Below are 27,202 nucleotides of genomic sequence, written 5' to 3'. Positions count from 1 at the left end.
TGATAAGGCCTGTGAAGAAACAAGAGAATTTGGTTCGTAGTCGAGAAAAATCAGTCAATAGAAACAGATCTGTAGACAGCCCAGGTGTTGGAATGATTAAATAAAGATTTGTAAATAACTATAATAAATATGATTTAAAAAAATTTCCAGGAGGAGATGAATATAATAGGTGAAATTGAAATCCTACAACTGAAAAATACAATAGCTAAACCAAATATTTGCTGGATGGGATTAATAACAGATAGGATACATAGAAGAAAATATCTATGACCATGAGGATAGGGAAAGAGAAATCATTGAAACTGAAGAATAGAGAGAAAAAAAATTGACAAGTGAACAGAGCCTCAGTGACTTTTGGGACAGAATTAAGTGGTAAAACATGTGAGTGATTGGAATTCCAGAGGAGAAGAGAAAGAACGGGACAGAAAAAAAAATGTTTGAAGAAATATAGATGGATAAATGTCTAAAATGGATCAAACAAACAAACAAACAAACAAACAAAATCCCAGCAACTCTCTGGAGTGATTTGCTCAAACAATGAATCCACATCTGAAACAGCCTCTGCAATTGTAGTCACCTCCTAATTACGTTTATGATGATCTATAGCCATTCTCCAAGCTCCATCTCTCTTCTGCACAGGCCAAATGGGCAAATTGGATGTGGATGTGGATTTCCTGGAATTAGTCTCCTGGATTAATGGATCTCATGGAGCTAGTGTTCCAATAGTTTGGAGCCAGTGTCCAATAATCCTCAAAAATCTGTTTATTTTCCTTTCTCCAATGCACACATGCTGGTAAATGCCTGCAGGTCATCTTGGGGAAGACTTGGAGAAAGATTAACAGTACACATTTTTGTCAACATAACAGGGTTTCTCCTCATGTGACATGGCCGCCCCTTTGTTTAAGGGCTCCTACATCTGTATATTGGCTCAAGTCTGGGAATCCACTGAGGGGGCCATGACTCCCTGTGTTGGTGATTCAAGACTGACGTCCATTCATGAGACCTATAACTTTTCTGCTTAAACAGATCAAGTAAGAATTTAGTGTGTTTTCCACTGTTTATTTTCTAGAGGTCCTTTAATGAACTGACCAGCACCATAGGCCTTGGTGAGCCAGACTATCCTGAATACTACTTTGGCTCTCCTATCCTTTACAGTAACCATGCCCACCTCACCTTTGGTGATTACCCACTACAATTTGACCCCCGATACCCCAGGATCCTAGTTGGATATTGTTCCCATGGCAACTCGGAATCTCAGTGCCCAGTGGAATCTCTGATCTATAGAGAAGGGCACACAGAGCTCTTCAAGGCTACTGGACTTCCCTCAAAAACTTCTTCCTCACAGCTGTGGTGAGAGGTCTGTTCTCTGGCATTGGTGAGCGAGTCTCATGTGACAGATGCATTTTAACATTCCAGTCTCCTGAAGTCTTTGGATACCTTCCTCTTCAGCAGATCAAGGAAGTTCTGGCATTTCCACTTCATTTAGTGTAGACTAACTTTTGGTCCATGTTTCAGTCAATCAACCATACCAACTGTCAGAGGCATTCCAAGCCCCTGGAGGTGAAACAGCGAATCCACAATCTTTGCTTCATGGACCTATGTCAATAGACTTGGCTCAATCCAACTTTAAGTTCCCTCCATCTTGATCCCTCACCCTTACTATACATCCTCACATCTATTCCCTATATTTTAATCTATATGTTAGAAGTATCATGCAGTTCTTTTGGTGCGTATCACACCTTCTCATGGGTCGCTCTTTGTGCCTTGTTCTTTGGGGTCTGTGTGGAGTCAAATCCAGTTATAGGGTTGGTGGGGATGGGTCCTGAGGAGTATTAACATTACCTGGCAGGCAACTACCTCAAAGGACACCAGTACGACTCTTCAGGACAAGGAAAACGAACTTTCCTGGGCAGGGGTAGATGGTGTTTCTACTGGCAGAGAATACGGTAATTTAGGGACTTGAGGTCCCAGCTTCATCTGAATCTGCCTGTCTGTTCCCATTCCAATTTTCAGGACCCCATTCTTTCCCAGCAGATGACTCAGCTTTAACAAAAGAGGCCTTGAAAGGATGGGAATTCAATTTGTGTTGTAATTCAGGCAGGATTAGACTTTGGCTTTGGTTTTCAGAAATCTTGACCCTGCAAGAAAATAAGGGTTTTGTTCCTTTCTTTTATTTTCTTCCTTTTCTTTTCCTTTTTTTCCCCAGAAGTCATAGAAGTTTTCAGGTGCTATATGAAGACCTTGAGCTGGGAATTTAAATCCCTGAGCTCATCATTTTCTTTTTCTAAGTTTTCTAGCACAATTAGCAATAACCAACCAACAAATCCACCCCACTACATTCCCTACTTTGACTAAAATGTTCCAAGGTGGCAAATACTTGGTCATCCGGAGCCTTGCCTCTGTAGGAACGTTGTCACCAGTGTCTAAGGCTAAAATTTGAGTAACTCTTTTGCCATTTCACCAGTGCCCTCTTCACCAATGACAATAGACTTCTTAGTGCCTTTAAATCTAATCAGATCAGAAAACCAATTCCAGAAAACTCAGAACCAATTCAGAGAACCCATTCTTAGATTCTGCTCCTTAGGAGCTATTCTTGGTAAGAAATTTTGTATCGGTCAGGGCTCAACCATGGAAGCATATGTATAAATTCAGTTCAGGATTGCAGGGAATTGGCTCATGCGATTGTGTAAGGTTGTTGTCTCCATGTCTGATGATGAAGCTTGAAGTAGGTAGGTTACAGGGTAGGTAACCAGGAAAGGACTATGAATGCAAAATAAGGGGAGATCAGGAGTAGCTACAACTCATAAGCACAAGCTTGAACCCTCTGAGGACGGACTGAAACACACGTCCATTCTATTGCCTTTGACCTTGGTGGGGAGCATATCCTACAGAGGCTGGAATGTTTCACCTTGGAGCTAAACACACACACACCTGGCTCAGGAGTCAGAGAAGCTGAAGGCAAAGGTAGAGCAATTGTAAGCCCAGCTGCTGCTTCGTGCCAACAAGGTGGATCAACCCATCAGCAGTGACAAATGTGAACTACAAAATGCTTCCTGCTTCCTTTGTATCTTCTGAATCTCGTGGGAATCTCCCTCATGAACCACCTTGACTGGAGACATAGTAGAAAGACAATTCTGGGAAATATAGCTCCACCTGGTAAGGTGACTGATTACAAAGCCATCACACATGTGTGTACAGAGCTTCAAAAACATGAAGCAACATCTCCAGAGCTAGAGGGAGAAAAATACATCCCACTGTTGAAGAGTTTTGAACACTTCTTTCTTGGTGATTGATAGAACAGATACACACACAAAAAACAGTAAGGGTGTAGAAAATCTGAACAACACCATCAAACAACCCAACGTAGTAGGCATTTATACAACATTGCCTCCCCAGAGTACAGAATATACATTCTTTTTAAGTGCACATGGAAACATTCACTAAGATAGATCATATGCTGGCCCATAAACACATCTCAATTAAGTTTCAAAAGACTGAAATCATGTAGAGTATGCTTTTTTGGTCATAATGGAATTAATTTAGAAACCAGTAAACAGTAAATTATCTAGAAAATCTCCAAATATTTGGAAATTAGGCAGCAACTGAGAACAGGGTCAGAGAAGAAATCACAAGAGAAATTAGAAAATATTCTCAACTGAATGATAGTGAAAGCACAGTGCTGTGGATCTGATGTTTGTGTGTCCACCCCCTTCCCAAGACTCATGTGTTGAAATCCTAACTTCCCATGTGATGGTATTAGAAGGTGAGGCTTTGGGGAGGTGATTAGGTCATGAGGGTGGAGCCTTTGTGAATGGCATTTACGCCCTTATAAGAGGCTTTGCGTCCTCGCTCTGCTCTCCATCATGTGAGGATACAAGAAGGCAAACCAGGAAGTAAGTCCTCACCAGACACTGGATCTGCTGGCACCTTGATCTTGGACTTCCCATTCTCCAGAACTGTGAGACCTACATGTTTAAGTCACCCACTCTATGGTAATTTGTTATAGCAACTGAAGTGACTAAGACATACAACATATGAGAATTTGTGGAATGCAGTTAAAGCAATCTTTAGAGGGAAATTTATAGCTTTTTAAACATTATTTATTTATTTATTTATTTATTTTTGGCTGCACTGGGTCTTCATTGCTACGCGTGGGCTTTCTCTAGTTGCGGCGAGCGGGGGCTACTCTTCATTGCGGTGCGTGGGCTTCTCATCGCAGTGGCTTTTCTTGTTGGAGACCATGGGCTCTAGCACACGGGCTTCAGTAGTTGTGGTGAGTGGGCTCAGTAGTTGTGGCTTGTGGGCTCTAGAGTGTAGGCTCAGTAGTTGTGGCGCATGGGCCTTGTTGCTTGGCAGCCTGTAGGATCTTCCCAGACCAGGGCTCGAACCCATTTCCCCGGCATTGGCAGGCAGATTCTTAACCACTGTGCCATCAGGGAAGCCCCGGAAATTTATAGCTTTAAGTGCTTCCATTAGACAAAAAGAAATGTACAAAACTAATGATCAGAGCTTCCACCTTACAAAGGTAGAGAAAGAAGAGCAAATAAAGCCTAAGTTGAAGGAAGGAAATAATAAAGATGAGAGCAGAAATCAATGAAGTAGAAATCAAATATTAGAGAAAACCAACAAAGCAAAAAGTTGGCTTTGAAAAGACTAATTAATTTGATAACATTTAGCTAGACTGATCAAGAAAGAAAAGAGAAAACAAACATTATAATACCATAAATGAAGGCAAGGACATCATTACAGATCATATAGACATCTGACAAGTGACTAGAGAATATTATGACAACGTTATACCCATAAATTTGACAACTCAACCGAAATGGATAAATTCCTTGGAAATATACCTTGTTAAACCTGATGTAAGTATGCATAGAAAACTAAAATAGCACTCTAGTAAATAAATGAAATTCGTACTTTAAAATTTTCCCACAAAAAGAACTCCAGACCCAGATGGTTTTACTGGTGAATTTTATTAGACATTGAAGGAAAATATCAATCTCATGCTAACTTTTTCAGAAAATAAATGAAGAGAGAACACTTCCTAATTTGTGTGATGAACCCAGCAGAACTTTGACAGAGAAGGTAACAGAAAATTACAGGTCAATGTCCCTCACAAATATAGATCAAAAATCTGCAACAAAATATTTATAAATAAAATCAAGCAATATTATAAAGGATAATACGTCATGACAAAATGTTGGTTCAACATATGAAACCGATCTATTGAGTTCAACATATTAAAGAACAAAGGAGAAAAGTCATATACAATTTCAAGAAATGTATAAAAAGCATGTGACAGAATTCAACACCAATTCATGATAAAAAGCTCTCAGCAAATTAGAAATACAAGAACACTTTTCCGATCTGATAAAAGACATTTATGGAAAGCTCACAGCCAAAATCATACTCAATGGTGATATTTGTATATCATTGGAACAAAAGAAGGGTGTGTGTTCTCTTCTGTTCAGCGTTTTACTGCATGGTGACCTTTGCAAGTGCAATAAAGCAAGAAGAAAGAACAAGAAATAAAAAACATATAAAGTAGGAAAAAAAGAAAGAAAGTCTTCATTCACAAGTGATAATATTTTTTACAGAGAAAAATAAAGGAATCTAGGGAATTCCCTGGTGGTCCAGTGGTTAGGACCTGGCGCTTTCACCACCGAGGGCCCGGGTTCAATCCCAGGTTGGGGAACTAAGATGCCTCAAGCCATGAAGTGTGGCCAGGAAAAAAAAGAAAAGAGAAAAAATGGAATCTACAGATAAATCCTACTAGAATTAATATGTGAGGTGAGCAAGGCTGCAACATGTAAGGTCAAGGTATATACTAACATAAAACAATTGGAAAATGAAAATTTAAACATATCTTTTACAATACTATAAGGTGTCATAAAATAAAATAGTTAAGAATAAATCTAATGAAAGAAACACAAGGCCTCTATACTGAAATCTATAAAACATTGCAGAGAGAAATTAAACAAAACCTAACTAAAGGGAGAGCTATTTTAGTGTTTTGAGTTGTAAGACTCAGTATTGCTAAGGGGTTAATTCTCCCCAAATAGACCTATAGATTCAATGCAATTCCAATCAACTCCAGGAGGCTGTTCTGTATGAATTAACAAGTTGGTTCTAAAATGTGTATGGAAATGCAAAGGATGCAGAAAAACCAAAATAATCTTGTAAAAGGAGAACTAAGTTGGAGGATTTACATACAGTACTTTGTTTCAAAGTTAATACAAAGCTACAGTAGTTAAATGACAGTTAAATTGATATATTAATGGAACAGATCAAAAAGGCCATCCATATATAGTCAATTGGTTTTCTGACAAAGGTGGCAAGTTAATTCAGTGGGGAAGATGATAGTCTATTCAGCAAATGGTGCTTGAACCATCTATTTGTATGAAAAAAATGAACTCACCTTATACCATATACATATGTATATACATATATACTTATACCATATATAAAAATTAATTTGATGTGAATCAAAAACCTAAAACTAAAAGGCACAACTATAAAACTTCTAGAAGGAAACATAGGAGGATATCTTTGTGACCTTGGGGTAGGCAAAGATTAGGCAGGACAGACAAAATTCTAATCATAAAAGAAAAATACCAAAATACTGGTCTTTATCAAAATTAAAAACTACATTTCAAAAGACAAGATTGAGAAAATGAAAAGGCAAATCACGGATTGGGAGAAGATATTCATAACATGTATATCTAACAAAGGATTTGTTTCCAGAATATAGAAACTCCTACAATTCTCTAAGGAAAAGATAAATAGCTCAAAAAAAAAGAGGACAAAACAGATAATTTACAAAAGGTATATATGAATAGTCAATAAAATCATGAAAAAATTATCTTCATCAATAGCCATCAGGGAAATGAAATTAAAGTTGCAGTGCAGTAGCAGTGCATATCCATTAGAATGACTAAAATGTAAAAAAATTAATAAGACTAAGTGGCCAGCATATGAAGAAACTTGAACTCTGGATCATAAAAAGACAACTATTTTGAAAAATTGTTTGGCAATTTCTGATGAAATTAAACACCTCCCCTAAGACCCAGCAAACCCACTTCTAGGTATTTAGAGAAATGAAAAGAGAAATGAAAAGATATACAAATCTTCCTCAACTTACAGTGGGGTTAAGCCCTCATAAACCCATCGTAAGTTGAAAATATGTTAAGTTGAACATGCATTGAATACACCTGACCTACTGATCATCGCAGCTAAGCCTCGCCTACCTTAAGTGTGTTCAGAACACTTACATCAGCCTACACTTGGGCAAAATCATCTAACACAATGCCTACTTTATAATGAAGTATTGAATATCTCATGAAAAACCACCGTAAGTCGGGGATGTCTGTATTCTCAAAAATACTTAAACAAGAATGTTTGTAACAGCTTTATTCACAGCAATCCAAATATCCATCATCACATGAATGGATGTGAACATGTGATATGTTCATACAATGGAATACTAGTCAACAACAACAATAGCGACCTTGGATACATGCAATAAGATGAATGAAATCTCAGAAATTTTGAGTAGAAGAAGTTGGACACAAAAGTGTACATACTGTATGATTCCGTTTATATGAAATTCTGGAACTGGCAGAAGGAATCTTTGAGACAGAAATTAGATCTTTGGTTGTCTGGAATGGGGGAGAGGATTACCTGCACAGGGGCATGAAAGGTCTGGAATGATGGAAATGTTCTATATCTTGATTATGGTGGTGGTTATACAGGTGTATGGTTAGCCATATGTTTAAAATCTGTGCTTTTTATTGTATGCAAGTTACATTAAAAATTATACTAAAAATCCCAATACTATTGATTAGTCAGAGTGCTGGCTGATATCTTTAATGGACGAAGATCCCCGCCTCACCACCATACACAGATAAATCATGTTCTCCTTGGGTTGGAGACAGTAGTAAAGGGTAATCGAGTTCCTCTCCTATTAAAAGCACTTAAATAATCGTGGATAAAAAAACATGTCTTCTATTCTTAAAAACAAGCAAATAGAAAAAGTACACACACACACACACACACACACAGCCTCCTTTAATAACCTGTTTCACGACAATTCTCTCACGATGGCAGAAAGTTCTGCCTCAGGTCTAACTTCAATCTCTCATGCTGTGTTTGTATTGCTCCTTTCTTTGGGTTTTTGTTAAGTTGGAGCTTTCCCAGGTCTGGACGTGAGTTTCTCCTTTAATGGTACGAGGCGCTCTTTCGCCTTGTAAGGGGCAGAGTTTTAGGACGTTGTGTGTACTGAGCCCCTGGCGCAGCTGTACTCTTCTGTGGTTCTGCCTCATGACAGAACTGAGGTCCCTGAGGAATTTGTCGGGACAGCCCTGGGCCCGTGACCTGGCAGGTGTGCACCCAGGTGCCCTGAATACATCAGCTCTACCTTTCCTTCCATACAGGAGATGCTGAAGGACGAGGTGCGGACGCTCACTTACCGGAATTCCATGTATCACAACAAGCACGTGTTCAAGGACAAGGTCGTACTGGACGTGGGGAGCGGCACTGGGATCCTCTCCATGTTTGCTGCCAAAGCAGGGGCCAAGAAGGTGTTTGGGGTGAGCGTGCCACTCCCTCCCCTGGCCTCTGCGGGGACGCCTCCTTGCTGGGGTCACACCCTCCAGGAGGACGTCAGACATAGCTCTCAGGAGGTGGGCAAGTTCCCTGGCTCCCTGTCACCTGGGCATTGCTCCTGGCCTTGTCCTGGAAGAGCTGACATTTGTGGAGGACTTATGACTTTTCTGAAACCATTTTGGTGTCATCATTACCTTAGAGTCCTTAGCCCTACTGTGGGCTGTGGTGGCAGGGCAGGGTGGCTACACCTGTGAGCTGTGGTTGGAATCTCCACTATTCCACTCCCGAGAAGTGTGATCTGGACAATTCACTTCTCTTCTGTACCTCGGTTTCCCCATCTATAAAATGGGCATAATTACAGTACCTTGCCCACGGGGTGACTATGAGGAGTGAGTGATTTTAATACGTAAGTCAAGTGCTTAGAATGGCGCCTGGCGTAAGTCAGATGCTCAGTATTTATTAGTATAGTTGGGGCCCTAGGTGGTAACAAGACGGTCTTCTTTCTCTGTTCTTTAAAGGCAAGTTGGTAGATTTAATTCTGCTGTTCTGGCTACTGCTGCCTCTCCAGCTAGAGGTGGTAGTGGTGGACCTTCTGGGAAGGCTCCCACAATGCAGCTGCACACAGCCTGAGGACGGGGGTCTGGGAGGGTCCGGAGCCGGGAAGAAACTGAAAAAGAAGAGCTCTGAGCTTCCGACTGACATTTGAAAACTGCAGGGGGTCTAGGGCTGGAAAATGGGAATTCATCTTGATCAAAATTCAAGGCACACTGCAGTCAAACAACACACAGCACGTGCACAGGACAGCCCAACGCAGAGGCTGGCGGGGAGCTTTCAGTGGGGCTTCATTAGCTCGGTCATCCTGCAGCCTGTCCTGAGACACCCTGGCTCCTGGTTGACTAGAGCCCTCCAAGTCCCCGTGTCCCCCCATCAGTGCCTGTCCCTAAGCCCCTGGCAGGGACAGCATCCTCCTCCATGCCTGACCGGAAGGTACCGGGGCCTTGGCTGGAGGGGGTCTCTGGGACACCTGAGCTGTCTCAAGACACCTCTGTTGTAGCCTTGACTGGGAAAGCTATGATGTACTCACCTGAGGTGCGTGTTGAGGGTACGGGGCCAGCCCGGATGCCCAAGGTCAAGTCCTGTGCTCTTCACAGTACTGTCCCTCCCCACCGGCCAGCCTTCCTTCCTTCACAGGGCCTCCCCTCCAGGACTGGGGCTTCCGGCCAAGGGACCGACTGCCCTTCCAAGGCGCTCACAGAGCCTCAGGGCAGGACGTACACCCCCTGTAACGCCCCACCCTCCCTCCCAGGATGTCTCTGAGGCCCCAGCTCAGCTCCGGAATTGGACGGGAGCCCCGGGCTGAGCCGGGCAAGGCAGGGCTGCCCGTCCTTCTCTTCCAGATGCGGGGCTCCAGCCGTAGGTCTTGGCAGCTGTCCCTCTGTTTCCAGAAACCTGGCCTCCCCACCTGGCCCAGGCCTCCTACCCCCAGGCTGGGGCTTGGTCTGCTGTTCCCACAAGGTCCTGCTCTCAGCGGATGGTCAGCGAATTTCTCAAATACCTTGGCCCTTTGCTTAGGAGATTTGGGGAGCCTGGAAAGACTTCTAGATTCAAAAGAACCAATTCTTTCAAAGGTGGAGACTGCGGAAGGAATGAGAGTTAACAGACATCTGCCCATGGGGTGGGGAAGGATCTTAAGATGCCCTGAGGCCCTGACTTGCCATTTTCAGATGGTCCTTCTTGTGGACCGTGCTGTTTAACCAGGGAGGGCTGGGGGTGGGAGGATGACCTCAGGGAGGCTCACAGCCACTCTGGGGGTCTCTGCCTCCTACCCCCTCTCCCGGGAGGGCAGTGACTGTGCCAGGAGAGTGAGGCCTGCCAGCCCCTCCCAGATCTCCCAGCTCAGAGACTGGGCCCTCCATGGTGGGGCAAAGGCAGACCAGTGGAAGAGCCACTGGCCTGTGAGTTGGGAGGGCCGCGGGTTAGGTTTTCATCTGCCACAAAGTAGCCGTGCAGCTGTGGGCAGGTCACCGCACCCCTCCAGACCTCTTCCCCTCCCTCTGTTAAACTGGCCCTGGACATCCGGTGATTCTTCCTCCTTTGCTCTGTGTCCTTTCTAGATTGAATGCTCCAGTATTTCTGACTACTCAGAGAAGATCATCAAGGCCAACCACTTGGACAACAGTAAGCCTTACCTCTGCGTGATTTCCCGTGGATGGAAGGGAGTGAGGGGACTTGCACTTCCTTGTCTGGGTGGCAGAGACTGACCTAAGAGCGCTTGGCCTTGGAAACGTGGAGGCCAGCTGCGGCCCTGTTAGCAGGGCCGTGCCCACGGGGCTCCGAGGGTCCCGATCCCTGCCGGGTCAGCCAAGGGCACGTCTGTCCCAGCTCAGCCTCCAGTGAGCCCAGCCTGAGGCTAAATCCTTCCTTTCCAAGCCCTCTGCCTGGCCCCCAGCCGTAGGCATCTGTTGAGTTTTGCAAAATGGCAGCCATTCCTCCACCTCTTCTCTCTCCGCGAACCCTACCCCTACCTCTCTTGACACCCACCTAGTGGCACCCCCCCAGACCCCAGGCTCTTCCTTTGGAGAAACGCAGTCCTCTCACGCCACAGCCCCTGCTGCTGATGGGGCTGTCTTGGCAAGTAGGTTGCCCTTGGGAGCGGGACCTTCTTGCAGCTGGAGTCTTGAGTATAAAGATATGCGCGTTCCCTTCCCTTCCTCTCCTCACTCCTTTCCCACGTGTTCGTGACATCCCTGGCCCCTCCCTCTGGGACCCGTCTTGAACAGACTCACCCCCGCGAGGGCCCCCGATCAGAAGAATTTCTGTATCTCCCATCAGTCAGCGGGATGAGATTTAGTCCCCAGGCCCTGTGCCGAGCGGGGCCAGATCACCCAGGGTTTATAAACTAGGAAAACAAGGTTGGACTTTTTTCCTAAGGATGGTGAAGACTTTTTGAAGGCTTTTAAGCAAGGGAGGAGCATTCTCTATGGTGAACGGGTTGGGATAGGCTGTAGGCATCAGAGTGCAGGTAGAGACTATTTCATAGCCCCGGGGGGAGGATAGGCCTCTTGTGTGGCCAGGGTGGAAGAAATCAAGGGTTCTCCTTGGCATGGGTTAGGTTTGCAATCCCTGGGGAGGTGCAGGTGGACGTGTAGAGTGAGACTCGGATATGAATCTGGAGTTCCAGGGAGGGTCAGGCTCTGTGGTTGGGGGTCTTCAGTGTATAGATGTTATTCAAAGCCCCAGAACAAGTTCCCTCAAGGATAATGTAGAGCTACAGGAGAGAAATGGGCCAAAGATGGAGCTCCAGCGCATTTCAACATTTGAAGGTCAAGCAGAGGAGAAGAGGCCAGCAAGAGGCAGAGAAGATACAGTCAGTGAGGTCAATGGACCTTCGGGAAAGAGGAGTAAAGGAGGAGGATGCCAAGGGATCAAGTAAGATAAGAACAGAGACGTGACCGTTGGATGATTGTGACGCTGGAGGATATTGGGGTTCTTAACAGGCGCAGACTGGATGGAGGGTGGGGATGGAAGTCCAGGGAAAGTTGGTTAAGGAGAGACTGTGAAGGAAGGGCTATAAATAACTCCTTTTGCTGTGATGGGGGAACAGAAAAACGGAACTGTAGCGACAGGGAGAGGTGAGGCCAAGGAAGGGAGTTGGTTTTTAAGGACAGGAGATATGGAAACGTGTGTACGATCCCACTGTCCTGTAGATAGACAGAAAAAGTGCAGATTTGGGAAAAAGTAAATTCAGAAGCAAGGACTTTGAGAAGGTAAGAGGGGGTGGGATCCAGAGCACAGGTGGAGGAGTGGCTCTTCTTCTTGGAGAAGGGACAGCTGCGCCACAGTAACGGAGGGGACGTGGGGGTGTGGGTCCGATGGAGGGGGGCTGCTGGAGGGAAGCCCCGATGTGTCGCTTCCATTTTCTCAAGGAAGAAAGAGGCCCGTCGCTGGCGCGGGAGACGGGGAGGGGAGGGTGTGAGGGTTTTGGAGGGAGATGAGACGTGATGGGATGGTCTTGCAGAGGGAGGGAGGGAGGGCTGGTGCGGGGGAGGGTCAGCGCCCGCTGGGGATGGGCAGACACAGACCTGCAGGGGCCCTGTCCTCCCGGGTATGTGGTTGTTCCCGACCACGTTCCAGCTGGATCTGGGCGCCGCTGGGGACACAGTGGAGGGAGGGAGGAGCCGGTGGTTGATCACAGTAATGGACCACGGAGGCTAAGCTGGGGGAGGAGGGAATGAGGGAGTGAGGGGCGGTGGTGGGCAAGTGATAGCGGGGAAGGGGCAGCGTGGAGGGGGCCGTGAAGAGTCCAGGCGTCCTTCCAGCCTGGGTAGGGGAAACGTGGCTCACATCCCCCCGCCCTGACCTCCGGCTTGGTGTCCAATCTCGCTTGGTTCGGGGGAGCAAGGTGTCTCTGCACACTCGTTGGGAAAGCCCTTGACCCAGGCAGAAGGGACAGAGAGGGGACCTCTCGACTTGCCTACGAAGGACGGAGAAAGAAAACCGGCCAATTCTTTCTCTACAAGGGAGACGGAGCCTGGCGTTCTCGTGTTTTCATCTGACCTCCCTCCCCCAACTCTGAGAAATACGGCAAGTGCTTCTCCCCACTTGAGAGGCGTGGAGACTGAGGTTAGGAGACGTGGGGGCAGAACCTCTGCTCTTGGCTCCCGTTCCTGTACTCTTTCCCCAAGTGTGTTTAGTTTGACAGGGAAGCACCGGGAGTGCCTGCCAACCCTGAAAGTGAACGTTCAAACCTCTTAGGAGGGGAGGGTGTGTGCAAATACCTGTGGGATCAGATTCCTCTCAGAATTCCTGAGTCTCAACCCTGGGGGCCTTCAGGAGCCTCCAGAGAATATTTGGATCCCCCCCACCTCTGCCCTGGTGTCACTGCACAGTGATTCCTGCCTTTGCGGGTCTGTCCAGCTCCCTTGCCCTGTATCTGTCTCTCTCGCTTCCAGCTTTTGGGGTCTGGTGGGCCAGCCTCCCTGGCTCACCTCGGTCCTCTGCAGAGGGTGATGGCCCTGCAGCCACAGCAGAGTGGGGACGGGTGCCCAAACGGGAGGAATCCCTGACCTTCGGGAGGGGAGGGGAAGCCCCCTCAGAGGCCCCTCTGGTTCACAGCTCGAGGTCCCTCCTCCCCTCCTCTGCCTCCAGCTCTTGTAATTTTTTTATTCCCCTTCCTTTTTCTCTTTCCTCCTTTTCCTCTTCTTTCTTTGAACCTTCGGAAAATCACAATTTACAGAAAAGGGGCAAATACAGCTGTTTTTTCCTCTGAGTCTTGGAGCAGGCTGTTGACACAATGCCCTGCCATCCCTAAACATGTTAGTGCGTGTTTCCTACAAACAAGGGCACTTCCTACGTAGCCACAGGCAACCACCCAAATCGGAAGGCCAGCTTCCACCGCCGTCGTGGTCTCGTGCTCAGGCTCCATCTGAGGTGGGCTTTTGATGCCATAGCATCCTTCTCGGCAGGAGGACTTGCTTCTGACCCGCCCCCTGCACTTTGCTGTCCTGTCCTGGTTTCCTTCAAGCTGGAACTGTCAGGCTCCCATTAACCTTCGTGGCCTTGATGCTTGACAACCACAGGCCAGTGTCCTGTGGGATGTCACTCAGTTTGGGGACGTGGGACACCTCCTCACGGCTGGATTCAGGTCACCCGTCCTGGAGGGATGCCTCGGATGGGATGCTGCATCCTCGTGGCATCCCGGGTGGCGTCCTCGCAGTGTAGATGTGTCCTGTTGCGACGGCGTTTGCCTTGATCCCTGGCCTGGGTCATATCCGCCAGCCTCCTCCCCCTTCATGAGTGATTAGTAAGGTTTTCTGGGAGAGGTACTTTGAACCGTGGAAGTATTTCCTTCCTCCCCGTTAATTGCCTGTCTTATTCAATCGGTTATCACTGTTAGTGTCAGTACTTTTACCCTGATGCTCAAATTCTCCCTGACCTGGCCCCCGGGAGCATCTTGGAGCTGCCTCTGTGTCCTGTCCACGTAACCCCCTCACGTTGCGTGAGCTTTTTCTTATCTTCGGACCCAAGTGTTCCAGACTCATCTTGTACTTTCCACGTCTCTGTTCTGGAATCAGCCATTTCTCTGTGGAGTCTTGAATCCTCTCAGTGGACAATGGCTTTTAGAAATGAGGACATGGGGCTAGGTGTGCCCATTGATTTTAGGGTGTCGAGGCTCCCAGACTGTCTCCGTGGGAAAAATTTGCGTGTGTGCTCACGTCTGTGGTGTCACGTATGTGGACGCGCATTGGCGTAACGCATGTTTCTGCATCTGTGCACATTGTCCAGGACACCTTCATGTGATACCCCTGCTTCTAATTCAGCACCTCGGGGTTTCCTCTCATCTTTCCCCCTTTTCCATGTGGTTCCGTCCTCTGACAGTGAAACCCTGGCTGTCATCCTTCTTAGTATGTTTACATACTGGGTCAGTCCCCGTATGTAAACAGTCGCCCACTGTCACCACCTCCTGCCCACGCACCTGCCACCCTGTGCTGGGCTCCGACCCCCATGCTGGGCAGCCCCCCGTATGACCACCTCGTCTCTGGGCTCAGGCTCCGGTGGGTGCAGCCAGGCTGCCTCTGCACACAGGCCGCCCCCCCCCAGCCAGGTCCCTCCAAGGGGCCCCAGATACCCCCTGGCCTGTCGTGTGCTAGTGGCATCTGGTTTGCTCAGCCGGCCTCATGACCCCCGGAGGGAATCGTTCCCTGCTCTGTATGTTGATGGCTCACACTTGATTCTGTGCCAAGGAGGTGACGGCCCAGGAGGGACAAAGTGTTGTCCCAGGTGCATAGCCACCCCCGTGCCCCGTGCCTGTCCTACGCCTCACAGGGTCCTGAGGGCCTTTTCAAGGCAAAGCCGCCTCTATTTCTTCTTCCCCGGGGGTAGCAACAGGCGGGTGGAGCTGGCGAGGCCCCCAGGGCGCTGTCCTCGGCCCTAGCTCGCTCTGCCTTGGCACGTGTACTAGAAAGAGGACAGCTTGGCTTCCATGGAAATGCTTTTGAAACGCTGCAACAGCCAATTGTGTGGGTCTCGGGAGCGTAGGTGTAGAGACATAAATAACAACCCAGGACATAAAATACCTGCTACCCAGAATCAATCAATCTCCCTCCCTCTCCACCTCCGTACGGCTCCCGGGATGGGTTTGTTCCCAGGCAGACACACACCTCCACGCAGCCACCTGTGGACGTGCAGCCTTCACGTGGCTTGTGCCACCGAGAGGCCCACACACGTGCTCAGACTATCCTCTTGCACTTCAGCACCGACAGCTCCCATTTCCTCTCTTTCCCTGCCCAGGAGACCAGTGGGCTGCCGGGATGCTTCGGAATGTGGGTTCATTTGTGAAGGGTGACAGAGGAGCTCAGGGACTGAGACATTTCTCTTCTTCTGCCCTGGAGCATCAATGCCATAGATGGAGAGGCCTGAGTGGCTCCCCATGGAGGAGACACCTCCATGCACAGCTTGCAGGGCTCCTGGGGGATTAGATATAATACATGTGAGGCGCCTCGTACTACAAGCATTAACTGTAGGTCCTTCTTACATAAAGGAAGGACCTTTATGTAGGAAGGACCTACAGTTCTGCACTTTGCTCATTCCTGGCCACTCGCCCCAAGCCTCTTATAGACGATGCTTGAATTCTCCGTTCCTGTGACATCCCTCCATGCTTGCAGCCGTCCCGTCCTGGGATGATTCCCCTGATGGGGACCCCACTACCAGCCGTCTGGGGCTGTGACTGTTCGAAGCACTTCCTCCCACTGAGGTGGAGCCTGCCTTCCTGCAGCCTGACCGATGCTCTGTGTCGTTGCTTGGGGACCCCAGAGAATGAGGGGGGCGCCCTTTCACCTGGCAGCCCTTCTCCCACAGATCCAGGTGACACACCCCCAGTTCCCTCACACTTTGCTTTGGTTTCAGCCCCCTTCTCCTCTGGCCCTGCTTCAGTGGCCCTCTCACCCCGCCCAAGGACCCAGCCGGGTGGCTGGAGGGGCCCAGAGGCCTCCCTGCTAACGTCTCCAGCTTGCTTAGCAGCTGCGGGGAACGCCGTGCCACACTGGCGCTGAGCTGGCATCAGCCACGATTTGCAATCTACCCTCACGTGGCTGCAGAGCAGCAGCTCCTAACCTGTGTCCAGTCTGTGGCCGTTTCGCATCCAGACTGAGAATCACACTTTACATTCACATCAAACCTCATGTTGTTAGATTTGGTCCTTCCTTACAGACTACTTGGACTCCCCAGAGCCTTACTCTTCGGGGGTCACTGTTCTCTGCGTGTGGTGTCATCTACACACTGATAGGAGCCCTGGGGGAGTGGGGCAGCTCCCATGGGCTGGTCCGGTTCAGCTCTGAATCAGCACCTTTGAATACAGTCGGGGAGCAGCTGTGTATCATTGGTCAGCTTCCGCGCCATGAGGCTGTGGAGGGGATGCCTTGTCAGACCCCTGTGGAAGGCTGGCACGGTGGTTAAGAGCTCTGGCCGGTTCACACTCAGCTCCGGCAGACCAGCTTGTGATCTTGGATACCTGACCTCCTGTGCCTCCGTTTCCGGCTCTGTGAAATGGGAATAATAGCGGTACGGACCACAGAGGGTCATTGTGAGCCGTACATAATTACTGTATGTAAAATCACGGCGTGCTGGGGCCCGTAGTTAAATGTTCAGTGAATTTGCGGAACGGATGCGGGCATTTTGGTGGCTTGAAATTGGCCACAGTGGGAGTATTTACACGGAGAAATCAGCAGATGCTGCACATCAGGGCTTCTTTCCTGGAGAGCCCAATGGTTAAGTGTCTCTCAGCACAGCCCTTTGTTAAACAAAACAGTGTACGATGTGCAGTTAGCAGCTAATAAATGTTAGCTATTGTTATGATTACTTCATTCATTAACTTGACTAATAGCCCTGTCCAAAGAAGGCATGAGATTAATCAGATATAATTGTTTTTAATGAACTTGTACTAGTGGCTCCTGGCAATGGCTGCTTTCCTAACTAATCAGAAGCAGCCCATGAATAATCTCAGGATTGGGTTTTGTGCACCACTCCAGGGGAGCGGGGGGAGTTGTCAGCCACCCTCGGGGCCCTGCTCCAGGTGCTGGGGAGTCGGCAGAGGACGGCACAGACAAGGTCTTTGCTCTCATCGTGCTTACTGTCTCAGGGAGGGGACAGACAGGAAAGCAAGTGGACACACAACATCACAATAGAACCACAAGCAGTGATGGCGCTTTGGAAGGACAGGATGGAGTGGTTGAGAAAACTGGGGGTCTGCTTTGAATGGGGTGGTGGCCCAGGCATGCCGGACCCGACTCACACCGCCTGGCGAGAGATTCTCTCCCAGCCCTGCTGCCGGTGCCGTCGTGGGTGAGCCGGAACTGGGTGCGGTGGGAGCGTTTACACTGCTGACAGCGGTGGGTAATAGGGTCGTGATTCTGTGCGCTCGCCGATGCAGGACAGGGGTCTCAGGGAGGCTGGTGACGTGTACCAGGCTGCACGACAGGCCTAGATCTTGGCTCCCCTCTGGACGTCCCAAACTCTGCTCCTGTCATTAGACACATGGAACAATAAAACCAACCACACCCGTCCCCGTGAAGATGATCGAGGTAACATAGGTGAAATCACTCTGCCAGCTGCTAGTCAAACGCTACTGGTGTTTTACTCTCAGAATTAGGACCAGTTTGAAGATCTTTTGTCTCTGAACCCCGTGCCCTCTTTTGAAAATTGCTTATTCATCCATCCATCCATTCACTCGGTAAGGAGTTCAGTGAGCAGTCAAGGGCTCCGCTCCGTTCTGGAAGCTGAAATAGACACCGGAGAGGAGGGGATCAGAGGCTGCAGGGGGGTCAGGCCCTCAGGAGGGGTGTGCAGCCGGCTCTGTGTCGCCCAGATAGGCGTGTGGGTCACGTGGCTTTGGGGCCACGGGGGCGGGGGTGGTGGCATCAGGGCAGCTCCACGGCCCAGTGACCTGCTCTCTGTCCTCACGCTCACGGCCCTCATGCTCACTCTTCTGTGGCACAGGGTCTGCTCTGCGAGCCAGGGAGGGGCCTGAAACGGGGACACCATGACTTCGGGCTCTGTGGGGTCAGCTGACTCTGATGGACACAGTAGGGGCCCAAAGGAGATGGGTCTGGGCTGATTTTTTTTTTTTTTTTTAAGTCAAACTGAAAGATGAAGGCTTTGCTGGAAACCAGCAGCCAGCGGCTGGGGGGTCAGGAAGGGGCCGTGAGAGCCACCGGCCCCGTGATGTTCAGTCTCCAAGGAAACGCTAATACTGGTGAGAGGAATCACATTAATTTACTTTAAAATATAGTTGCCTTTTTCTCCCAAAACAAACAAACAAACAACAACAAAAAAAACAAAACAAAAAAATAAAAATAAAAAAGTCAAATGAGGGACCAGGAATCAGAGTGATTACATTTCTGTAATAATCACTCAAGACAAAAAGAAAAACGATCCCACTGAAAACTACCCCCCAAAATATCTGGGTGTCTAATTTGAGAACTTCAAGTTACAGGGGAAACATCTCCCAGGTTAGAGTTCATGGGTCCCCATTGTACACGTAACGTATGACAAATCCTTCTAAAACTTACCAGCCAGGGTCCTGTCACAGCTGGTTGAACAAAATTTCATCATCCTTACAGAATAGAAGCACAGCTCCAGAGGATGACCTCAGTGCCATCCTGAGAACTGACACAGTCTTAATGATGTGGGATCCAGATTGGGAGTGGGGTTCTGGAGCCGGTAGCTAATCAGAGCCTAAATATCAGTGGCTAAGATCCCCCTTGAAAAGGTTTGCCATGGAGACGAGATGCCCGGGGCTGCATGTGCCCGCACAGGCCTCAGAGACAACCCAATGCCCTCACTTGGTTGCCATCAACCCCACCACAAGAGGCAGCATTTTGCAGATTGGAAACTTACATCGGGGAGTTTCAGTGGTTGCTAGTGTCGACTATGGAAAACAGGAAGAATATCCCTGATGATGCAGGGGGGTGATTGTATTTGGGTCCATAGAGACAATGTAGCCTCTTTTTCAAAAATCAGGATTGAGGAACTGCTGCAATTTAGAGTCGGACTGGACATGAAGGCACTGCTTCTTCATCGATGTCAGCCGTCTCCACTGGCCAACTTTGCAGAATGCCTTACACACGCTCAATACATATTTGAAGACTCAAAGCATGTTGGAGCTGGAAAGTATCTTAGGGATTTCTAGGTTCAATCTCTCTCCCTTTTTACCCTGATAAGGAAATTGAGGAAAAGAGGGGAAGAACTATTTGATGGAGGTTACTTGTCAGATGGAACAAGAATATAAGTCGTCTGCCTCCAGGACCCAAGCGTAAGGTTGTAAAGGTTGGGCACTGCACAAAAGCGCCTGGACAAGGGCATGAAAGGGGCCTGGAATCCAGGCCACAGCTGGACTCAGTGAGGTGTGCATTTTTCTTTTCACAAAGGGCCCATCTACTCAACAAGCCAAGTTGAGGGGGGGGTCATGCCTGTTCCCAGAAATATTTGGATGCAGAAGGGTGATAAGCAGACAGAGGTCCAGGCTGTTCAGCATTGTAGGGGATTAATTGATTCCTTCTGCCTTTGGTAGGCAGAAACTGTGATTTTTGCTGTTTTGTGATCCACTGCACCTATGATCTATCTTCTATCTATCTATCTATCTATCTATCTATCATCTACACCTATCTATCTATCATCTATATCTATCTATCTATCATCTACATCTATCTATCATCTATATCTATCTATCTATCATCTACATCTATCTATCTATCATCTATATCTACCTATCATCTATATCTATCTATCTATCTATCATCTACACCTATCTATCATCTGTATCTATCTATTTATCATCTACATCTATCTATCATCTATATCTATCTACCTATCATCTATATCTATCATCTATATCTATCTATCTATCATCTACACCTATCTATCATCTATATCTATCTATCTATCATCTACATCTATCTATCATCTACACCTATCTATCTATCTATCATCTATATCTATCATCTATATCTATCTATCATCTATATCTATCTATCTATCTATCTGTCATCTGTTGTATCCATATTGATCAGGATAAGCAGCTAATGGATAGGAGGGCTAGTGCAGAGAGCAGGAACAGCATACACTCTCACTGGGGGGGCACCCGAGGAATATTCTGTACATTCCTGTCTGTTGGACTGGGTTAGAAGTTCTTGTCCACCTCTGCTTCCCATGGTCCTATGGAGTGCTGTTTATGGAATCACGGGTGAGCCTTGTCCTAGGCACCCAGAGTGGAGGCCATGGGGCACCAGAGGCAGGAGAAAACATCTTCCTGGGCCTCAGGGAGGTCGTGATTAATGCAGGAGGAGGGACCGACCCGTAGCCCCACAGTCATGTGCAGACATTACGGAAGAGACTTCAAGAGATGTGCAAAGAGAAAGAAAACACTCTCAAATGTTTACAAAAATAAGACAAACCAGGCTTTGCATGCAAATGACGGAGCAGGTGGATCCGGCATGTATCTGCCAGGTCTTTTTCGGAATAAGAACTAAATTAGGTACTCTATTTGCCTTTTCAAAAATCCCGTGCTTTGTCCCCTTGTGGATGATCCTTCTGCATCCTGGGTCCTGCTCTAGCTTGAGTTCCTGCCCTTGGGTCTCAAGCCCCCGAGGAGCGGAGCTTTGACAGCCCCCTCCCCTTCCGAGCCCTTTGGTGAAGACTAGCCCTTCCTACACTTCCTTCCCAGGGGCAGGGCTTGTGCGCAGGAAGCAGGAGGACCACGCAAGCCGGGAAGTGATCAGGGCCAATGTGCCCTCAGCCTCCCCCAAAAGAAGGAGACTCTGCCAAATGCCCAGAGGCCACAGTGGTGGAGTCGCCATCACTTTCTGGAGACCAGTATCCCCCTCGGAAGCGGTTTGCCTCTTCCCCCAGCAACTGGGAGCTCACAGAGGAGGAGGAGGAGGCTGAGGACCAGGATGACAGCTCCACTGTGGCTCTCCCGTCCCCTCACAAAAGGGCCCCCCTCCAGAGTCGGAGGCTTCGGCAAGCCAACAGGCAGGAGGGGAGGCTCTGGTTCCGGGCCCCTCTCAGTTACTTCCACCTACTTGCACTGGCATTAAGAAATGGTTCCCCCTGTGGCCTCAACGTGCAACAGATCTACAGTTTCACTCGACAACATTTCCCCTTTTTCCGGATGGCTCCTGAAGGCTGGAAGAATACCGGGCGTCACGATCTCTGGTTCCGAGACAGCTTTGAGAAGGTGCCGGTCGGCACGCAGGGTGGGACCAGCACACGGCCCCGATCCTGCTTCTGGAAGTTGACCGACGAGGCACACCGCCGCTTTGCAGAGGAGGCCCGCGCCTCGGACTCCACTCGGCTGGAAAGTATCCAACAGTGCATGAGCCAGCCAGACGTGATGCCCTCCCTCTTCGACCTTTAGTTCCACAAACCAACCATCAGCCCATATGCCTTATTAAAGTTATCTGCGGGAAAAGAAAAGAAAAAAAGAACCCCACTTTGTGCCCAAAATGCCTGACTCCTACTCCTTCCAGAGGGGCCTCATCTGATTAAGCTTTGATTAAACACCATGCCCTGGAGAGCTAATCATCATTAGACACTGCTGATGGGCACCCCAGCACCATCCACTGTGAGGGCGGGGAGTAAAGCCGGTGACCTGAGTGCCCTTTGCCATCCAGGAGTCTGTCATGCACATTAATTTTCAGGAAACTCAGATTCAGGACAGAGGTGGTGTTTTGTTTTCTTTTGTTTTTTACTCCTGAGTACAGGCCATTGTTTAGTTTTCCCAGAAAAGCTCAGGCATTGGGTGGTTTTTTCAGAGGATGGTGCAGACAGAGTTTCCTTCCAGAGGAAAGGTGCTGATGGGACCAGCCAACCAATACATCACCCTGTGTCAATTGCACAGCCAGTGGCATCTAAGATAGCTTTTGCTCTGATCTTTACAGCAGTGAATGCAAAACGAGATTCTAAAACTCTGTGTATGTCTACGTCAAATGATCGAAAACTGAGAAGTTTCTCCTGCCATAGAGGGATGGGTCTTGGAAGGGACTCAGGAGCAGAGGCCGTTGAGAGAAGGGCCTTTGTCCTGATCTTCCCCCCTTTACCTCTCCATCGGCCGGTCACCAAGGAGACGGTGCCAGATAATGCTTTCCTTCTCTAGAGCCCCAACTGCCAGCCTGCACCTCACCTGTGACATTTCATTACATCAGTACAACCTCCCACTATGTAGATATCACTTCCCCGGCTTGTTCTCTGGGGAACTGGAGTTCGGTTGGGTCAAGTAACTTGTGGAAAGTCATACAGCTAGTAATGAGAAGATCCAGCACTTAAACCCAGGTTTCCTGAGTGCGAAGCCCATGCTCTTGTCAAAACACCAATTTTCCTTCCTCTCCAGCTCTAGATGGGCACCCCCTGGGGCTAAGCCCGGGCTGTGAACAGAAACAAGCATAGGAGAGGCAGCCTCTCTTCTTGCTGTGGATTTGAATCATCACGGTAGCCTGACATGGGGCGGGGACTCCGATAAGTGTGAGACTCGCTGCTTATCAGACCCGGGCTCTGTTTGCACGGTCATCCTTTAACCCCTCTAAGCCTCAGTTTCCTTAAAGAGGAGACTAAGAATAGAGTGTTTACTGCAAAGACTTGTTGGACGATGACAGGACAGGTGCCTGTCTTGGGCTTAGCACCATGCCAGGCACATAGCAACTGCTCAATACGTTTTAGGGGGAACATGCAAAGAGTTTTCAATCCTCTTAGGGTAAACTAGCTTGGTGAAGGGGGAGATATGCCACCTCCTAGAAGGAGAATCAGGACCATGCTGACACCTGTAGGTCGATCGGGTCCTGATGTGGGGTGCTCATGGCTCCCGGTCAGGGTGCCCCAAAAGTGTGGCCATGGGGTTCTTATTTTCCAGTCATCACCATCTTCAAGGGGAAGGTGGAGGAGGTGGAACTGCCCGAGGAGAAGGTGGACATCATCATCAGCGAGTGGATGGGCTACTGTCTGTTCTATGAATCGATGCTCAACACCGTCATTTTTGCCAGGGACAAGTGGCTGGTGAGCCTGCTGCAAGCTGTCCCTCCGCTGCTCTGCTGGCTGCCTTGCTGCCCTACCCTACCGCCTGCAGCCTCGGAAGAATACAGCCACTGCTTCCAGGCCCCTCTCTTTAAACTAGATTTGCTTCTGGGGACAGAATGAGCTTTCTTAGGTCTAACCTTGGCCTCTTTTGGTATAATTGACACCCATTCTTGGCTGTCCAAAGTCTATGCTGGTCAACCAGTGCTAGGGACTTGCATGGCTGCCAGAGAGCCCAGTGTGCTTTTGACCTTGGCTTCTCCAGGCTCAAACATTAAAGCATCTTCCACCATCCCTCACTGGACATACCTTTGCCCCTCCTCATGTGTCCCATGGACCCCACCTCGGCCCCTTGAGTTTTCCCATGTACCAAAGTCAAAACTGAGCTTCCCCGCCCAGCCCTAGTCCCGGCCAAGGTGACAGACAGTCTGCTGAGTGAGAAATACTGGCAAGGGGGTGCCTGTCTGGTGACTCTATGTGCAGTTCAAAAATGTGATGTCTTTGTCAGGTGAATAGATTACGAGACCCATTTCTCCACAATTCATCAACAGAAACCTGGAGGGCTTATGTTTCCAGACCGGGCAGCATTGTACGTGGTAGCAATTGAGGACAGACAGTACAAGGACTTCAAAATCCACTGTAAGTCACCACTTGATTCTCTGTTGGGCTTTTTTATTGATTTACTTTTGCGCGTTTGGGGTGGACAGCACTTCAGAGGGCTGAGGATGAGCAGCTTTCTCGCGGACACAGCTGCTGTGCCTCTGGAGTTCATCTGCGACGCTTTCTGGATTCTTCTCTCTGGATGTTTTCCCCTGGTCCCAAGAGTGGGGTTCTACAGAGAGGAAATAAGCAGCGTGGCTGGTGGGAGATAAAGCGGGGAGGGAATGAACACAGTGCGAATGGAAAATGAACAAAACAGCAAAAGCCGAGTTTTTGCAGAGCTGTCCGGGGGGCTGGAAGCTGTTAAGGGTCATTTATCCCCAGCATCCACGCAGGGGCGGGGACCATGGGTCTCCAGCCAGGCCAGTCATTTTGAACCCTGCTTTTGTACCCTTCAGACTTTTCAGCATAATATTGATTCTCCTTCACATTAAGGAAAATATGGGGAGAGATGGGGTCTGGGCATGTAGGTGTCGGGGGCAGGCAGGGGACTTATCCGCACCTGTGTTCATTATGCCTCATCAGCTGAAAATGTGTTCTCTTAGAAAAAAGCCCCCCAAACCCTCCAACGTTTTATCTGGTCCCCAAAGGGTTGTTGTGTTCTATTTCATTTAAAGGGTAACCATTCTCAGTGACACAAACCTGGTCCTCCATGAGATTAAACGGATTATGTTTTCATAAGGTTTAGAGACAGCCATGTGTCCTCAGCCAGAACTAAAACGACCAAGGGGCAAAGACACACAAGCGGGCATGCGTGCGATGCAACCAAAGCACAAGCAGAAATTCCAAACGGTCTAATGGGCTCTGCAGATCTGGGTTCCAGCCCCTGCAGTGCTAAATCCCCTTGGCAAGACTACCTACAGTGGAGGGGTTCCCAGACGGGACAGATGGGCCTCCTGCCCCCAGAGGCTGGGCCTCCAGAGTTCAACAAAGTCTTGTGCCATCTAATCATTGTGCGTGCTGCTGGCGATACCACAGCTGGGCTGTGCCACAGAATGAGTGCATCTGCGTGTGTGTTCACACCCTCCTGGAAATATAAACTCAGAGCATGAAGTTCAGAGACGGGTTCAGGAGAAGACAGAAATGGGACGATGGTCTGAGGCTCTGTGCCCTATGCCTACAGCCCTTCTGGCATCATTTCCAACATTCGATAAACAATGAGAGGTAGGGGGGCCGAGGTTAGATGATCCTGCTATGAAGTTGGCCAGCCCTGGCTTCACATCCTATGGGTGACCGTGAGCAAATTACCTAACATCTCTGAGCCTCGGTTGAGATGAAATCCCCAATCCTATAGACTTGCCATGAGGATTAAGTGAGGTGATATATATTAAGGGACGTGAGAGTTCTTGGTGCTGTGTGCACCAGCCTGGTCTCCGAATGTATCACTAAACCCCTTCCTGCTCATGGCTCTGGCCCCCGAGCCTGACTGCCAAGCTTGTTGGCCTCCAGTGGCTCAGAATCTAGGACAGATGTGCCCCCCTGATAAGTTTCAGAAACAGCTCAACAGTGAATGTTGATCAAATGCATATATAAGTAGGACATGTTTTGCCCTGGAGCTGCGTGGTAACGCTTTTTTGGAGTTCTTGCCGTAACTGTATAAATCGTGTTTGGGGGAGAACATTCAGGCCCATTCTTTGTTCTCACGTGCGCTAAATAGTGATTGAGCTCCGACCCTCGGCACAGTTCTTTAAGGAACTTCCTCATGGTTTGAAAGCAAACATACCTCACCCTCCTCCTTGCCTGGATCATGGACCTTGACTCACGCATCTTGCAATGAGGACTGGACCAGTCCTGACAGGTGCTGGGGCACTGGCCGCTTCTCAGGTACCAGCCCAGGACTGGAGACCGTAGGGTGGAGTCTTGTCCTGCCCATTGCAATGTTCATACCTTCTGAAAAAGAAAAGAAATTTAAAAGTCAGCCCCATTTTTTCTTGTGGAATCTCTGTAGCCTGTCAACACCACTCCCCCCAAACCCAAAAATCACACATACCTTTAAATTTCATTTAACATATTCTCAAGTTTTCTATTTAAACTTTTTTTTTTAATGCCCTGTTTCTAGTGAAGGAAGCAAGCCCATTTAGAAATCTGTTTTAAATAAACAGGGATTTTGATTGCTCTGAGCTCTTAATCAAGAGTGAAAGCATAAAGGTTAATGATTGCCAAGGGAACAATTGTAAGCAAATTCCAGTTGGCTCAAGAACCAGCTAAAAAAGAAAAATCTGAAAGTGGGGCAGGAGAGGGAGACAAGCCCAGTCCCTTGCAGAAAGGAAATGAAGAAAACAATTTTCCCTCCCCTCCCCTCTTTCTCAACCACGTGCAACGCGGGAACACAAGCATGAGTGAAATACAGAGCCTGCCCTCAATTTGCTCACCGACTACTAGAGAACACACAGAAAGAGAGGCACGATTGCCATGTACGAGGCTCACAGCGCATATTTTGTTGAGTGAATGAATGAGAAAATGAATGAACGAATAGAAGTAAACCAGCAGACGGGTGTGCAAGGTGGACAGTTTAACCCTGAGAGAGGAGCAGTCATTAAAACTTTTTTTTTACTCTGGGGATTTCTAGAATCTCAAAATTGGAAGGAAATTTGGTAGATATTCTATTTGATTGTTTTGCCCAGTACATGAATCTAGAAACTGCTGAGGGTCCGAGGATGGGCACCAGCTTCCCCACCGACGAGAAGATGACAAGGAACCCCTCATGTAGGTTTGGTGGTGCCCGTAGCTGAAGGGTTGTAGGGCAGAGCCTCTTGGAGGGCTCAGGTGCTCTCCATGGGTTTCCCTTCCACCACCACCCCGACAGCCAGAGTTCTATTTCTAGCCTATTTTACACAAGGAGCTGACTTTGATCTAAGAGCCTAAAGTGTATTAA

The 27,202-nt window shown here is 48.3% G+C and overlaps 2 protein-coding genes across 2 annotated transcripts in view; both read left to right on the top strand.

Moving 5' to 3' along the window:
• Positions 1–27,202, top strand: part of PRMT8 (protein arginine methyltransferase 8) — a gene marked incomplete at both ends in the record, with an annotated part of 79,561 nt that overhangs the window by 33,487 nt on the left and 18,872 nt on the right. The window contains 4 exons of the mRNA XM_079715126.1: positions 8,436–8,591; positions 10,722–10,785; positions 23,507–23,649; positions 24,219–24,306. Coding sequence (XP_079571252.1) covers positions 8,436–8,591; positions 10,722–10,785; positions 23,507–23,649; positions 24,219–24,306 — 451 coding nt within the window. The remainder of the gene's footprint in view (positions 1–8,435; positions 8,592–10,721; positions 10,786–23,506; positions 23,650–24,218; positions 24,307–27,202) is intronic.
• LOC307059965 (forkhead box protein R1-like) lies at positions 21,386–22,018 on the top strand (the record flags this gene model as incomplete). The annotated part of the gene is made up of 1 exon (XM_079714235.1): positions 21,386–22,018. The coding sequence occupies one exon, from the start codon at positions 21,386–21,388 to the stop codon at positions 22,016–22,018; it is 633 nt and encodes a 210-aa protein (XP_079570361.1).

This window comes from Hyperoodon ampullatus (genome assembly GCF_949752795.1).
Source record: "Hyperoodon ampullatus genome assembly, chromosome: 11".
NCBI classification, from domain to species: domain Eukaryota; kingdom Metazoa; phylum Chordata; class Mammalia; order Artiodactyla; family Ziphiidae; genus Hyperoodon; species Hyperoodon ampullatus.
Note: the sequence above shows the minus strand (reverse complement) of the source record. Positions and strands in the feature narration are given on the sequence as shown.